Source organism: Lagopus leucura, unplaced genomic scaffold (assembly GCF_019238085.1).
Source record: "Lagopus leucura isolate 7727_CA_CO unplaced genomic scaffold, USGS_WTPT01 Super-Scaffold_100004, whole genome shotgun sequence".
NCBI classification, from domain to species: domain Eukaryota; kingdom Metazoa; phylum Chordata; class Aves; order Galliformes; family Phasianidae; genus Lagopus; species Lagopus leucura.
This window is the reverse complement of record NW_024962264.1, coordinates 9,779,406-9,795,810: the sequence shown is the minus strand read 5'-3', so window position 1 is coordinate 9,795,810 and position 16,405 is coordinate 9,779,406. Positions and strand designations below refer to the sequence as shown.

The following is a 16,405-nucleotide window of genomic DNA, read 5'->3' as shown; positions in this document are numbered from 1 at the left end:
TGCCGTTTTTGCTTTGAAAATAATGTTCTGTGCTAATGCTATCTTTTAATATGAGAATGAATTAAGCTGAATGAGTGTGTTAGAAACTTACTGAGAAACCTGCAGCAGTACTCACCATGAAATTTTTCTTTCAAGGTGTGACTGGTGCCAACAAACCAAGAGAAAAGACTTCTAAAGTATATACAAATAGATGATTTAAAAGATTTCAAATTCAATCTTTTCCTTGTTTATTGGAAAGAGAAACGCTTGCTTCTTTTGTTTTTGTTTTGGTTTTAAGGTCTTCACAGACTACCTATTATTGGAAAGAATAACAAACACTTCTCAGTTATTACTTCATGAGGATTTCAGTCCAGCCCTATTGTTTGTTCTGAAACAAGTAGACCAAAAAAGCTTTGCACTTAGCATTCTGATAGCGTGTTGCTTGTGTTTTATTAAACTCTTAAAATCAGCCTGCTCAAGAAAAGAACAGGTGGCTTATTTTGTAGGGTGGTTGGGGTGGCATCTCCAAATTACTAGTCTGCATCCCGGCCTTTGTATTTTGGTGTAGCTGGTTTATAGTTGACAGCCTAAGTAGGATTTTCTTTGCTGCATGTAGCGCTGCTGTACCAGCATTTGTGCACCTTCTGAAATAAGGCTTAGGTGCACTTTGACACTTCACCAACCTGCATGTGCACAGACTCTCTGTGCATGAATACAGCCTGGTGGCTTGTGTGGTACTGTGAAGGGCTGCAATAAAACAGTTCAGCTCTTAAACATTATTGTGTTTTTTTTTTAAAAAAAAAAAAAAAAACATCACTTTGAGTATGTTGGTAGAAAGCATCTGCTGCTAGCTTGAGAGGGAAAAGCACTTGTCAGATCTTTCCTGTGATTTACCTTACAGCTTACACATTGCTTCGTCCCATGAAAGATGGTATGAGTTGGTGTTACTAATCAAAAGCAGTGACATTCGCCTTTGTTTGTATATCAATCTGAATTTGCACATACAAAACACAAAGAACATTCAAATTTACAGCTGTTGATGTTCAAGACTTTCCTCAGTTGAAGTGATCTGTGTTCCAAATGCAACATAGCTTTGAGCATTTATAAATTAGTGCCTGATTTTAGTGCCATTCTTGATCAAGAGTGGCTGTTCAGTTGTCCAGCATGCCTCTTCTGCCTCTTAAATTAGGTTTGCCACTTTTCTTCACCACAGGGAAACAAAACTAGAAAATCTTTGCCGAAAGATTAGAGATGATTCATGAAGATTTTTCATTATCAACAAGAAGTATTTAAGACCCTATTAGTCATTTATGAGACACGGTTGATCACAGGTTTGTGTCACAGTGTTCTTTGAATTGAATGTGTAATTACATCCTTTGTAGAATTCTTTTACTGTGACATAAGCATATTGGAAAGAATTGTGATTCAATAGCCAATAATACCAGTGCTGTAACTTTTGGGAAGGGAAACATCTGAATATTCAGAACTTGTTTTAAGAATGTCGTCATCATCATCACTTCCCACATTCTCAGATCGCTATGAAACCTGAGATTCGATTTGCGGGTTGGTTGTGATTGGTTTGGGTTGGCTTTTTGTTTCTCTTTGTTTGCTTTGTGCCTGCATTTGGGTCTAGATCACATTTGGTTTATTACTGTTTGAATACTGGATTAAATTTCAAACTTTGTGAGAGAAATTTCTCAGGAAAGACTTTGGAATTTTATCTTGCGAATTTTGCTCGTAAGTAATCCTAGTACTTTATAGAAGAGGGTGAGAAGATTATCAGAATCATATTTTGGGAGGGGATAAAAAGAGAAACCTTCGTAGAATTGATGTGTAATACTGCACATCAGTATTGGTAAATAGTAGGATCAAACAGCAAATCCTCTACTTGAAGTATAATAATGGGTGAAAACTATGTTTCAAAAACCACCCAACTGTCTTGACAAGTAAAGAAGCTCTGCTGTGAGTTAACTCTTTCAGTTCTGAAACTAATCTCTCCCAAGACACCAGCAAGGCTGTGCAGGACTTGTAGCCTCTGTCCATACCTGCAAATTACAAACTACTGGGGAATGTTTATATAACCTTAGTTACTTTATACAGTAAGGTTGTTAAATGTTTCTTGGCGCAATTCTGGGCAGCAGAGACCAGCCTTTTCCTAGGTAGTTCTGAGGTTGGCACAACCAAAGGGCCGTTTCCTCATGACAGTGGCAGCAGTCAGTGATCTCTTTTGGTGGTGAAGGGAACACAGGCAATTGAAAGGGAACTTGGTCTTGCTGTTGAACTTCAGTGACATGGAACAGCTGAGGGTGGGTTTCAAGTGTTTCTCTCTAGGTTTCTTAAATGACAAAATACCTACCTGGAAAACTGGTTTTGATATTAAACTGTAGTCGTGTGAACAAATGAATGGTACCTTGATGCACATAGCAAAGAGTGGATGAGCACTTACTTTATTTTAATGCATGGTGTTTTTCCACATTTTCTATCACAATTAACTTGTCTTAATTTAGAGATGATGACAGATAATTGTGATTATCTGCTACAGTCTGTAAGTCTCCCCACTGTCACTTCAGGAAAGATGTTGCACAGCAGCTTGGTGAGAGGATGTTTCTATATTTGAAAACAAGAGTGGGTTCTACTGGCTGCAGGTGTGGGGTGCACCTCCCTTTCACTTGAGCTGCAAAGTTTGAAACCATTCTATGCTGATAAAACCTAGTGGGAAATGTAGACATCTGTGGGTAGTTGGACTTAATGAGAACATTATGACTTCTAGCATCCTTCCAAAGCATCCATCCTCATCAGTATGATTGCATACAACAGGGTTTTGCAGGATGTGGTTGTGTGCATGGAAATTGAGCATCTCCTAGCCTCTTATTAAGTACTGCAAGACAGTGTTCTGATAAACCTGTTACTTCTTGCCGAATCATCATGTCCACAACATTGTTTGAAATCTGTGACCACAGCAAACTTCCAGTAGTCTACTGGTTCTGACAGGTACCTCAAAATTGAATCTTTTTCTCTGTAAAGGCTGAGTAACCATAGGTCTAGAGGTCTGAATGCAAAGCAAACAAATTGCCATGGATTAACTGTATTTTTAGAGATCTAAGTATCGTGTTATTATGACTACAGAATGATTCTGATGCCTCTTGAAATTCAGTGAACAAGCCTCGTATTATTTAAGAAGTGAAAAGGGGAAGGAGAGCACATGAGATAATGAAATTGTAAAACAAATATATTTAATATGTGAACTATATAATTATTAGAATATAATAAAACATGCTAAACAAGGGAAGGATGAATGCAGTAGGGAAATAGAGGATCTTGGCAAAAGAGATAAGACTTGGGAAAGAAGTTGCAGTGCAGAATGACACAAAAGCTGTGCCAGGGGAGATTCACACTGCATGTTAAGAAAAATTTCTTTACTGTGAAGGAGGTCAAGTACTGGAATGGACTTTCTAAAGAGGTGGCTGACGCCCCATGCCTGTCAGCAGTCAAGAAGCAGTTGGACAATGCCCCCAAGCAATATGCTTTCACTTTTGTTTGGCCCTGCAGTGGTCGCACAGTTGGACTAGATGATCTTTGTATGTCCCTTACAACTGACTTACTGTGTTCTGTGCTTTTATCAGTGGTAGAACAAGATGAGGAAGGTTTAGTGTGGTGAAGTGATGCACACAGTAGGAGATATTTTATATTGCTGCAATATGCTTAGTAACAGCTCTCTCAAAATTGCTGATGGAATTCACTTAGGTATGACACTGTTATTCTGTTCCAGTATTGCCAGTTGTTTTCAATCTGAGTAGCGACTGTAGGATCACCTAAGTGGCAAAAAATTGATTTCTAGCATTATTTACTTTATTGAATACCATCTAGACTTGAGGATGATTTAAGTTAATGACAAGAAAAATAGTTATTGAGAAGATTGTTGATGCAGAAAACATTTCTGGTGGTTCCCTTCCTACATATTCCATTTAAAATGATGCAGACACATCTTTTGTTCTTGGACAGATTGTTGGAGGTTTATACCAACTGTGTCTCTCAACATGAAGAGTTTTTGCCCAATGTTCCTTTACCCGTTTTAAGTGAGTTATGCTGATACAGCAATCCTATTTGAGAGGGCTCAAATCTATTTGTTTCCTATCCCATTTTATTATTTCAGATGTTACAGTGCAGTATCTTGACTGTGGCCAAGAGATGCTCATGAGGATCCCATCTTCCCCCTTTGAGAAAGCTAAGGCTACCTTCCTAGAATTACAGTGCTGTACATGGAAACCACTGATCTTTTTCTTAATACAACTGGAGCATTCAGTGAACCATAGTAACATAAATCATGCAGAAATTATGTAGTTTTTACTCCAACAACCATTTTAAAAATAAATTAAAAAAAAAAATTAAAAAGCAAGCAGACACTGTTCTGTTTAAGAATCTTGAGAGAGGTTTGAAAACTCCTTAGAGAAGCTCTTTTTAAGTTAGGAGTTGTGAAAGTCTTAAGAAGAGGAGGTAAGTTAGCAAAACTTTATAAGATTGAGGACTGTTAGCAGTCGGTTCCATTTGAAGAAATGTCTTTGCTGCTTTTATTGGAAGGGATTGAAAAGAAGCATCTCACTTTTGCTGTTTTTCTAAGTCAGCTCTGGCGTTTGACAAGAAGAGCCCAGAAGGCTGAGAAACTGCTTGCTTCAGTAAGGAGAGAGGAAAAAAAAAGAAGGCAAATTCCCCAAAGTATTTGTGCTGTAAGGCATGAATTCAGATTGAAGTCATTCCTAGCACATGTGGGAATCCTTGTGTTGATAGAAAGCTGCATAGCTATTGCACCTGAACACAGCTTTAGGAAAATATAGCATTTCTAGTATTATTAGCAGTTGGAGCTGGATAAGTTCTACCAGGTGAAGCAAAGCTGAAAAGTACTAAAACGTCTCATCCAAAACACTGTGCAGGGATGGCCGAGCATTTTTACTGGTAACGAAGAACTGGAGTGTGCCCTCGTAAACGTGCTTGACTTTAAAAGGACTCCACAGAGGCTTCTTTTTTTCCTCACACAATTTTCGTTGTCTCAAATTGCTTGCAGCTTCAATTTATCATCTGAATTAAAAGGCAATAGAAAATACTGCTGTTTTGCTCTGTATCATTTGACAGGCATGCAGTATTATCCCAATAGGAGTTTAAGATGATGAAACAACAACTGAGAAAGAAAGCAGATTGAAATGGTTATATCATCATTAAACTTAGAGCACCCTCGGCTGTCACAGTGTTATTTGTGCTTTGCTGCAAGACTCAAATAAACAATTTTGAAAGTAAATGAATAAAAATTGCACTCTAAGTTAGAGAGGTGTTCATGACTCCAGATGTTATGGATTTAGAAGCTTTCACTAGTTGTCTTAAAATGAGGTGTGTGTGCGTGCAATACAGACTTAATATTTTTAAAGCCGCCTTCCTTTCCCTTCTGCGTAACTTCAGAGCTCATAAAATATGTTTTGTGATGAAGGGACCACGTAAGGCTGTTGGCTGTACCTTCACAACACAGTAGTCGGACGTAACACTGTTATGATTGTGGTGTGTCAGTCAGAAGCCAGAGGAATCTAGCTGGCATGGCATCAAATGGTGCATCTTTTACAAGCTTTGGTTGGCCAGGGGAAGCGGTGCTGTCACTCTACAGGCAGCCCAGTGGAGGTTCCCTCTTTGTTTCTCTTCATAGAATCACTGAATTGCAGGGGTTGGAAGGGTCCTGTTGAGATCACCACGCCTGCTAAAGCAGGTTCCCTCCAGAAGTTTGCACGGGTAGGTGTCCAGGCAGGTCTTGAATATCTCCAGAGAAGGAGAGTCCACGACCTATCACGGCAAGCCTGTTCCAGTGCTCCATCGCAGTCTCTCCCATACGAGTGAAGTGCTTCCTTCCATTAGTACAGAACTTCCTGTGTTCCAGTTTCGGAAACAAGGCTCATTGCCCCTTGTTCTACTGGCGCTCATCACCAGAAAGAGTATACCCTCATTAACTTGGCTCCTGCACTTGAGGTATTTCAGTCACCATGGAGAACGCTTCAAGGTTTGTTAGATGTTGCTGCAGTGCATTGAGAAGTATTAGCAGTGCTTAGCAAACCACCTGTTTGTGTTGAAATATTCTTAAACTAAAAACATGTTTAGGTATTCCTCTCAGCCTTGTTCTTAGGTAGGTAATAATGGAGTTGAATCCCCTTGCTCAATTTTGAGGATGTCTTGTCAAATCATGCATAGAATGATGTGACTAATTTGTAGGACAGAAGTCCCTGTGCATCAGCTGTTCTCAGTGGTTTTCCTGGGGGTAAGGACTTATTGTGTTGAAAGACACTGATCATTCTTTTCAGCATATCTACTTTTTTTTTAAAAAAAAAAAAAAGGAACAAATGGCTTTTGTCTGTACTTCCATTATAACTGCATAAATCTCACTGATGCTGATGGGAGATTTAGAAGCATAGATGAAAGATTGTCTCACTGTCAATGAGATATGGAGTAAAACAGAGCAGGACACTGCAGAAGCAGGAGGGTTGCATCCCCATAGGGGCACCCTGCAAGCATCTAGCTCAACCTGCTTATAATTAACTTTCAGCAGGCAAAACTATTACTCTCCAGAAAGAAGTACTTAACCAGTGGCAAATTCAGTGGATTGTAAACTTGCTGAACACTGAGCTGTGCTGCTGCCCAGATAGAGAAAAGGGAGTTGAGGCTCTGCATCAGCTCTGCTGTAAGCACGAAGTTTGTGACAGGAGGCATCCAAAAGAATAGTCCAAAAGTACTGAGGATATGAAACTGAGGAGGAATTGATGAGGCTATGCGCTGAGCTAAAACTTAAACCAGAAGGTTCACCTCAAGGAGTTGCAAGAGGGAGGAGTAAGAGTGTAAAAGGCTCAGGAGGCCAACTTGGAGAATTACTGTAGAGATTAAGAAAGAAAAAAGGAAAAATAGCAAAACCATGTTTTCAGAAGTACGTAGAAATACATGATGAAGCAAGAAATTAGTGAGGAGAAACTGAGCTGTAATGGCTGATCACAAATGGTAACATTATCATTGTGAGCAGAAGGGGAAGGAAGTTCTGAGGGGTGAACCCTAGGAAAAAAGTGTTAACTAGAGTGGTCTGATACCGAACACAATCATTTATTTCAATGTAAGCCACAGTACTGAGGAAGTCAGCAAAACATAACTTTGTTCCTCTAAAATACTGTGTGAATTCTATCCAAGTTCCATTGATGAAACACTTGAAAACATAGCAGTTAAAAGCACCAGACATGCCGGCACCAGTAATTGCCTAAATACTATTCAAACATTAGGAGGTTTAATTTTTATATTTTTTTTCCACAATTTAAAATAGTATGGGTTGTCTTATTTAGTGGTGTAATATACGGATTGAAAATTCAAAGCTGAGAAATAAATGAATAGCTTATACTCACAGGCTTCTCTGAAAGCAAAAATATGGAAGGAATGGTTTCGGTAGAACATTACCTAGGATCCCACCTCTAGGTGCAGTTCTTGCACCTCTTTTGCTACCCTAGCTCTACATACTTGACGTGGCTTTTAAACACACGTCAGAAAGGCTGCTACTGTTTTACTTCTCGTTTTCATGAGATTGTGTGATACTACCTTTACTGGCCCGTAGTCTCTCGATGACTTGCTAGTGTTATGTCTCTTGACAAACAGCATACTTGGGACTTGTGCTTCTGATAAAGGACTATGTTACAATCTGATGTACTCTGAAGTCCACAAAGGAGAGGAAAAAAAAAAAAAAAAAAAAGTTATCATTTCATGCTGGAATATTCATAGTAAATAGAAAAATAGAAATCTCTTGATTCTTACTGCCCAAAGGAAGTTCATGAGCAGAAATCCTGAGCACAGTCAAATAAAGATGAGTTCAGAAGGACTGAAGAAGTGAAATGTTGAAATGCGTATGATTCTACTTGTATAGAAGCTAGCTAGGCTACAGTAGAAAAGACTGGGAATAACTTGAAAGTATCCCTGCTGCTCTGATAAGAAAGCAGCTGTGCAACCTCCAGCAATTGCTTGGAACTTCACTGTAAGCACTTCAGTTTCTCACTGATCCCACTGAACAAGATACTAGGTAAATTTCTGAGAGTAATGCAGGTGTGAGCCTTTAAATCAAAATTGAATGCTGCTGACTTCAAAGCTGAGGCACCAGCACTGATGAATTCCTTAATAAGTTGATTTATTATCAACTGAAATTATTTTTGAATAGTTGTAATCCTTTCAAAAAGGAGCATGTGGCCTTGCTATTTTTGCCTATGTATTTCTTAGTCACTAGTAAAGCAGGACTGGAAAACCTGCGAAAACCATGGAGACATTATTTTGTCAATGCCACGTTGTGACATTTGTGATCTTTTTTTCTTTGCTTACTTAACTGTTTTTTTGTTTTTTTTTTTTTATTTCGTTATTTCATTTCTGTTCAGTGTGTGTGTTTGTATAGTTTGTCTCGTAAGTTATGTAATGTTAACTTGCGAACACTCCCCTAAGGCACTTAGGAGACCTACACAGATGCTAGCCATGTAGTCATCATGCTTCCCTTGTCAGCTGCGGAAGGTACTAAGTCTATGCAAGCGCTTGGCATAAATGAGTTTCATCAGAATGGCTATGCAGTTTAGCTTTGTTGTCAAAATGCCTACCTGTTGGCTTTCTTTGCTGTTTAAATGCTGTTCTATTTGTTCCTAACTTCCCCTATTTAACAGCAGACAAACCCAGGGAGCACTGAATGACTCGGATGATCCCGAAACAGGCTGTCTAACTGATAACAAGCCAACTTCTCGACACTTCTATCCTGTCGCCTTGCTGCTTGTCAGCTCACACTTGCTGGTTGTGTGGCTTATTTTAAGTCTTGCTTTGCTATTAGCCAAATATCAATAAACTGCACTTGTGTTCCTTTCTTTTCTACAAACAACGACAAACTACTTTAGAAAAAATAAATCATGCTGTAATATTTCTACAATTTCAGACCTTAAGGAACCATCTTCAAGATACAAATGTCTGAAATGTACAGTGTTTTCATTAATTTTTCTGAACTCTAAGAAGCATACTATGCATTGAGTGAATTGATTTGCTCTTTCTGTTCGTGGTAAAGCTTTCCCACTGTAATTAGCTCAAAGAAAGCCCACTTACAATGCTGTCACTGTGTATACTAAAGATGTGGAATCCTGAATGCTTGAACCCCTTTTTCCAGAGTAACTCGTCTGACAAAATTAAAAATGGATTTGCACAATACAGACTGACCCCCCAGCCAAATTTTACAGGGCGGTGGTTTGTAAGACTTGCTTTCATTGTATTACTGCTTTATTTTCATTGTTATTATTAGCTGATCGGATCTTATTTGTTCAAGAAATGATTCTTTCTTTGCTACAACTAACCTTTTTCTGTCGAGTAACTAAGTGGGATATAGTAAGTTCTGTTTTGTAGTTAGATTAACATGATTGTTATTGTTGCTTTAGTTGCATTTGCTTTGAAGACTCTTTTATATTCTTTTCTAACAAGTCTGGTTTATGTCTTGATGCACCACTTTGGCACTTGTGACTTTTGTACTGTATGTGAACAAACATCCTTCCTTTATAAAGCAGAGAGTTGGATTGGGCTGTTTGAAAAGCCATTCTCTCTTTTTTTCATTGCAAAGCTGAACGTAGGGGAAATGATGCAGAGATGAAACTTTCCATCAGAAATCTGTAGGGCCAGACTTAATAAAATGCCTTATTCCTAGAATACGCATTTTTATGGCGACTTGTAATCTCACATATATACTAATCAATCTGAAAAAAAAAAAAGTATAACATTTAAAAGGGAAATATATTTCTGGAATTAAAATGAAATGTATCATTATTTAATTTTTTTATTTTGTATTTTTTTTAACTAAACTTTAAACCTCAAGGGCAAATATATTAGGGGGAAAAAAATCTTATCACCTGTTTCTGAGGGCAATAACTGTACTGGGCCTGGCCTTAGATTTAATTTTGTAAGATGTATCATCACTTGTGGAAAACAAAAAATGTAGAGTTGAATCTTTGTTATTTTTACTTCAACTGCTGCTGAAACTCTGCAATGAACAAATAAAGCATATTTATTTATTTTGTGTTTCATGAAGTTGTACTTTTTCCCCCCTTTCACTAGAGAAGGATGCCGCATAGAGAATGTACTGAAGAATGTCAAATGCAGAAAGTATGCATTCAACATGATACAGCTGATGGCTTTCCCAAAGTACTACAGACCTCCAGAAGGGACATATGGAAAAACTGACACCTAAGTTAAACAAAAATGTAATCAGGAACATATACCATGCTAATTAGTGAATATAAAAATTGCTGTTTATGACTTAATAATTTGGAATGTGTAACCAGTTGAGGTGTTATTTTGTGAGGTTTAACATTTTAAAAGTGACAACAGTTAGTCATCATGAAATAAAATATTGGTGATTTGGATAGGCTCAAAACCAAATACATACAACTTATCTTGGTGAACTTGAAGCTTAGCATGACTCATCAACCAGTTGGAATTAGGTCTTGGGAAGGCTTGATCGAAGATTAAAAAGGGAAATGTCATTTGCAATAGAAACTGATGTTATCAGTCTGGAGGGGAGCATTCAGACTCTGAACAGCAGCCTGGAGGTATGAATGAAAGGATCTCTTCCTTCTTGAAATGGTGTTTTCTGGTACGGGCAAAGCACTGAGGTCATGATCAGTAATAATTAAATCCTGCATGGAATTTTTCATGAAAGATGCAACTCTTAATATTTAGGCTAAATAGAGTTTTGGTCATTATGTTTGTCTTTTTTATAGAATCATGGTAACTTCACAATATATTTTTAGTAATTACCGCCTGTAATTTCAGTAATTGCGTTCTGGTTTGCTGCAGTTCCTTTGGATGTATCTTTCTTGGCTTTCTGTATCTAAGCCAAATACCACTTACTTCACTTAATCTTGCACATGAATCACACTGAAATCAGAGGGATTAATTCTTCAAGTAAAGTAACTTATATCTAATCTGTCATGTTCCTGTTCACAGCAAACCCTTAAAACTAAATTTTCCTTAGCGATAGGTAAAATGACTTGTATATGCAGGCATTAATGTATTGTTAGGCTATGAAAATGTGGCAGCTGGTTTATATGAAATTTGTAATGCTTATTTCTAGGATATTTCCAGCAGTTCTAGGACAAAGAGCAGCGATGAGCTTTTTTGAAGTGAATGGTGGTGTTTCTGCCAGCTTATGTTAGTCTTGAAATGTGTCCTGCAAAGAACATTTGTGTTTTCTGATTTTCTCTACTCATTGCCTCCTTCTGCCCTCCCCCAGAGAGAAACACAGTTAACAAAAAAAAAAGTGTCCACTGTTTACTAACCTTTGTGTGATGCATTTATTAGAGTTCTACCCAAATTAAACTGCAACGGGAATATGAGAATCTGTAGGAAATTGAAGTTGCTATGGATAAAGTGTTAAATGTTTGCTTGCTTCTATAGAAGTCCAAGAAATCTTGATGCATAGTGAATTACAATTTGTTTTCTTTTCATCTATTAAGACCTGTTACTGGGTATAATTCTGTAACTGTACTAGTAAAAATTTCATGCTTAAGCAGTTTATTGTGCGAGCTCTATTTGGTAGGTTACGTAGAAATTATCTGTTGTGAATACAATTAAACCCCTCTTGTACATTAGCAAGGTGAGGCTTTGGAACATGTAGAAATATGTCAGGAAGGGATCTTCTTTCCAATGCACTGACTTCAGCGAAGCCAAGAATTTACCTACACAACATTTTCCTAATTGGAACATTTTTTCAGAGTGAAGTAGTTTGTTCAGAAAGAACTTTGGTGCAGTTGTTTTTTATTCATATAAAGTCTCCATTAGAATACTGTTTCACAAATGACTTCTTTGCTCTTTTAGAATGTATTGCATCAACAGTAGATACCAGAAGAGCTAGCAGTGCATCGTAGGCAGGTGATAATACAGTGCTATGCCTTTTCCTGTCATGTACCAGTGGGCACTGTTCAGTGGATGTGCAGGTAAAGTTGTGTGCATTTAAATATTACACAGCTGGTCTGCACAAAATTTTATTTGCAGGTTTGTGGAGCATAAATCTTCCTAGGAAAGTACTGTTCTGTTCTGTTGTTCTGACTGCTACTCTACACCTCACTTCGTTTCTGCTTGTTTATTGCTAACTTACAGAAGCAATAGCTATGCAGCTGAGAAATAGTGGTAATTTCTTTAGGTGATAGGAAATAATCCTAGTGATACACAGTAGAAATGCTGGCCTTCCTAAAGTGATTCTGAAACTGCCTGTAAAATTGTAGGCAATGACAGTACTCACTTTTGGGTACTTTTTGTTTCTTAGTTCTTCTCAGCCCTGTGGGAGTTCTGTCTAATTCAAAATATGAAAAACTATAGATTTCTTTTTTATTAAGAAAATGGTCTTTCAAGGTCTTACCTCAGCATTTAATCTTGCTGGGGTTCCAAATTATTTTGACTATAATGTTACCTTTATACTTAAAATGTTTTCATCATTGAAGCTGCGCTTTTGGGGGAAAAAAAAGCCTGACAACCTGACACATTGCAGTTCTTTTTATTGTAACAGGTACACCCAACAAACTTGATTGGGCTTGGGCTATTACAGAAGAGCAGGTTGGGTTTTGTTTTGAATAAGGCTGAGCTTTTTCACACCAGTGTTTTCATTGGAACTTAGTCTTTTTGTAGGTCATTAAGACTATTTTAAAACCGTCACAATTCCAAGTGTCTTGGAAGAGCTTTATTGCTTCTGTGCTGAAGTAGGTTCAACTATTTCTTTCTTTTGTCATTGCCTGCCATGGGTCTGCAGCATTTTATTCAGTCAGAGCCAGTCTCATCAAAACAGGGTTGTCAATTAATCACGGATTCACAACTTGTGTTTTTCTGGTTTGTCTTTTATAAAGAAACAAAGATCTTTTTGCTCCAGGCTGACAGTTTAATTGCAGTATATTCGCTCTGTTCAGAAGACATTTTAAGTCTTTTGAATGCCCAGCAGAGGAGTTGAATCATCTCCTGAGGTCCATCTTGCATGAATCTTTGTATATTACTGAATTACACAGGAGTAGAATTCAGCAAATAAATTTTCATTAGAAAGCTACATCGTTTGCACAGAGTTCAGGGAAACATGCTCATTTAGCAGCATATATATGAGAAGTGTTCCATGTCTGCTTGACTTAAAGTTAAAACAGTTTTTTTCTCTTGGATGATTATAATACTGTTAGAATTAATACAAAACATGTACAGACTTGACATTATTATGCAGGCAGATCTTTTTGCTTCTGAAGTCTTCTTTTGGGGAGTTTTTAATATGTTTTTGTTACAGTTTATACTTTGGCTATTATGGAGCAATTAGGAAACAAATTTTTAATTGTTACCTGATTTTGCTGATATGTACTTGTGCATTTTAGTGGAATACTGGAAAATATATGTGTTAAGAGGAACAAAATATACAGGAGGACAGCTGAATGAGGCTAACTATTACCTGGGAAAGAGCCTTAATGATGCTAAAAACTAACAAACGTTTGTTTTTGTACTGTTCAAATTTTGACATTTTTCTCAAAGTAAAATAGGGAAATTAATACTTGGTGTGAAACAATCAATCTGGATTAAAATTCACTGATTGTAGGTGAACTAATGTGCTATGGTATTTTAAATAATAGCTAAGAATTTAAGTACAAAGTGGAATTATATTAATTTGAAGCCCACTGCATATTATGCCTATTTTGACTTCCATAAAGTAAGCTTATTCCTACTTTTATCACAAGTTCCAAGAAATGCTATGGCCAGTTTATGAAGAGCAGCAAATGTGTTTGACAGCAACAGGTATAATATATAAATTGCATTAAAAAGTGTGCAGCAAAATTACTTGAGTGAATTAATGTTTGTAAGCAATTAACAGACTTAAAACAAATATTGTGTGAGTTGGCTGTGTTATAAACTCAAAACAATGATATCTTCATATTTATGCTTTGTTACTGTGAAAAGGAAACGTTTTGTACAGGCAATGCTGTGAGACATGGATTTGCTTCTTACCTTTCACTCATTTGCAGGTGAAAAGGATACATTTGCATTCAAAATGCTTTAACAAAATTTACAGCTTTTTAAAACACAGCCTTAGCTTGTAAATTGGATGTTAAAAAGCGAAAACTCACAGAGCTGCGTTTAAAAACAAGCAAACCAAAACCAGACTTCAGTCTCTAGAACGTTGAGGTTTTTCCTTAGGTATGCAACCCACGAACTGTTGTGTTGCTAGAGCGTTCAGTTTAGGCTCTGCAGCACTCAAGTGCTTCTTTCTCTTAGCCTCATCTGAGTAAGTAATGTGCCACAACAATAAATTTCAGCATAGTACTCACGATTCAAGATGAAAAAGTACGATTTTGTCAAAAAAAATGAATAAGTAGCAATTTAATAATTCAGAATTAAAAACAAAAAAGAAGAAATTTGTGAACCAATGCGTCCATATTCCAAACAGCAGAAGTAGAAAGCATGGGGTTCGTTTGCTAACAGGGAACAAGTTTTACAATAGAAATCTGAGTGTAATAGTTGAGTGCTCAGAACCTGGGGTTTGGAGTGATGAGATTTGGGGCAGTGCTGCTTTAACTTGGTTTTCTAACTGCAGTTTTCTGTATTTTTTCCATCTGTTTTGCAGAGGGCTTTAAAAGTTTTTAACAATTCTGTTTTGTTTATGAAGGGTCCGGCTTCAAATTTTCTAACATCTCAAGTTAGTTTGATACTTGTCTTCTTTTGGTGTAGCAATTCCTTGTAATGTTCATGTCTCACATTCTCGTGCACATGGGGCTCAGTATAACAAATTAACAGGACTTCCATCCAGACTGTGTGTGTGTGCGTGTGTTCAGAGAAATAAAGCACAACTAAGCAATTCAAATCTTTTTATATGTCAGGATTTAGCATTTTTGTTTCATTGCTGTCTGTAAGCCATGCTCATTGTACACTGTGTGTATATTTTTATTTAAATAAATGTGATATTTATTTTTTATGTTTCTGACTTTTTTGTTACTCATTTTTCATTTTCATGACAGTGTAGTTGCCCAGAGAGCAAGCTGTGCATGATGCTGAGAGTGGGTTCCCTCCTAAAATAGTTGGAGAAGTCTTGTCACTGTTAGGCGCACACACTTAAAGAAAGCTGCAGTACAGCACCAAAAAGCCTGAAATGGCCATAAATTGATTATTACCATTATTCCTAGTGTTACTGCAATTTTCATCTCAGAACCCAGTGGATTAAAACCAAACAGAACATTCACACACTCCCAAAGTAACCCCTTTCACGTAACTACTCACTTGTAGACTATTACTCAATGTAGCTCAGGTGGAATCAACATTTTTCATAATGAAGACCATTACAAAGGTGATTTGGCTGCTCTTTTGGGATGGTGAAGATAATTCCAGACCTTTGGAAAGCTGGATACTTTGTTGGGATCCAGATTAACTGTGTGATCTGACTGCTCCATAATAGGTAAGTTCTTGCTGAAATGCGCTAGAGATTTTCTTTTGGGAATATACTAAAGCATGTCTCACCTTCTTTATCCTATGGTTAGAAGCTTGTAACATCATTTACTTTCTGCATTTATGCCTGTGTATTTAGTTGTTTTATAGTGATAAATTCCTTGAGATGCTAATTACCTGCAAGATTCTTGGTAACCTTTAAAAAGCACCAGGAACTAATGGTTATTGTGGTAGTAAGTTATAAAACAGCTGTTGGCATTCAGCCTCAAAAAAAAAAAAATCTGTCTCCTACTAATAAAAGTGACTGTATTTTAAAAAGTACTTTATATTATTATTCATGCTTTCAGATTTTATCTTCTGTGCCAACTAAAACACTGTTTTTTCATGACAATATAACAGAAAAAAAAAACCCACAGAACTCTAATGGGAGTGGAATACTATGATAGTAAAAATGCATTATCATCATTTCTCTTTCCAAGGTTATTTGGGGCCATATTTGAGATCTCTGAATCATAGTCTGCCATGGTCTGCACTGGGGCAGCCAGTGTTGGCACTGATAATTTCTAATGCAATTGCTTCTACCAGTTGAATCACTGAGAGCTCTGCTGTCCACCTGTGGTGAGTGTTCTGTGGATCTCAGCCTTTAGTCATTCATTTAACATTCTGTGAATGTGATTAAGGGCACTGAGGTTCTAGACCGTGGTTTTCTGGCTTTACCCAGGTAAGTTTACGTTTTAAGTTTTTGTGTAGGCAAAGAACTGTCCTAAGTCTGTAATTTTATAAGATATATGCTTGCCCCGCTGTGAGAAGTGGAGAAGACAAATTGTTTCTAAATGAACTGGGATAAGAGGTTGAATTTTAAAAGCAGCAATATATATTTTTAATAAGCCTGTATATATTTATACATGTATTTATATATACACTTCTTTTTTATAGTGAAAATGTAGAATGGGAAAAGGCA

The 16,405-nt window shown here is 37.1% G+C and overlaps 1 protein-coding gene across 4 annotated transcripts in view; it reads left to right on the top strand.

Annotated features, from left to right (window-relative positions):
* Positions 1–14,977, top strand: part of INPP4B (inositol polyphosphate-4-phosphatase type II B) — a 276,822-nt gene extending 261,845 nt beyond the window's left edge. For 3 of the 4 annotated variants that reach the window (XM_042870794.1, XM_042870795.1, XM_042870796.1), the window contains exon 25: positions 8,679–10,041. In XM_042870794.1, the coding sequence (XP_042726728.1) occupies positions 8,679–8,853 (175 nt within the window). In that variant the 3' untranslated portion in view covers positions 8,854–10,041. Of the gene's footprint in view, positions 1–8,678; positions 10,042–10,101 lie in introns of those variants that run through there. The other variant, XM_042870797.1, reaches the window with a different exon arrangement.
* Positions 14,978–16,405: the final 1,428 nt, after the last annotated feature.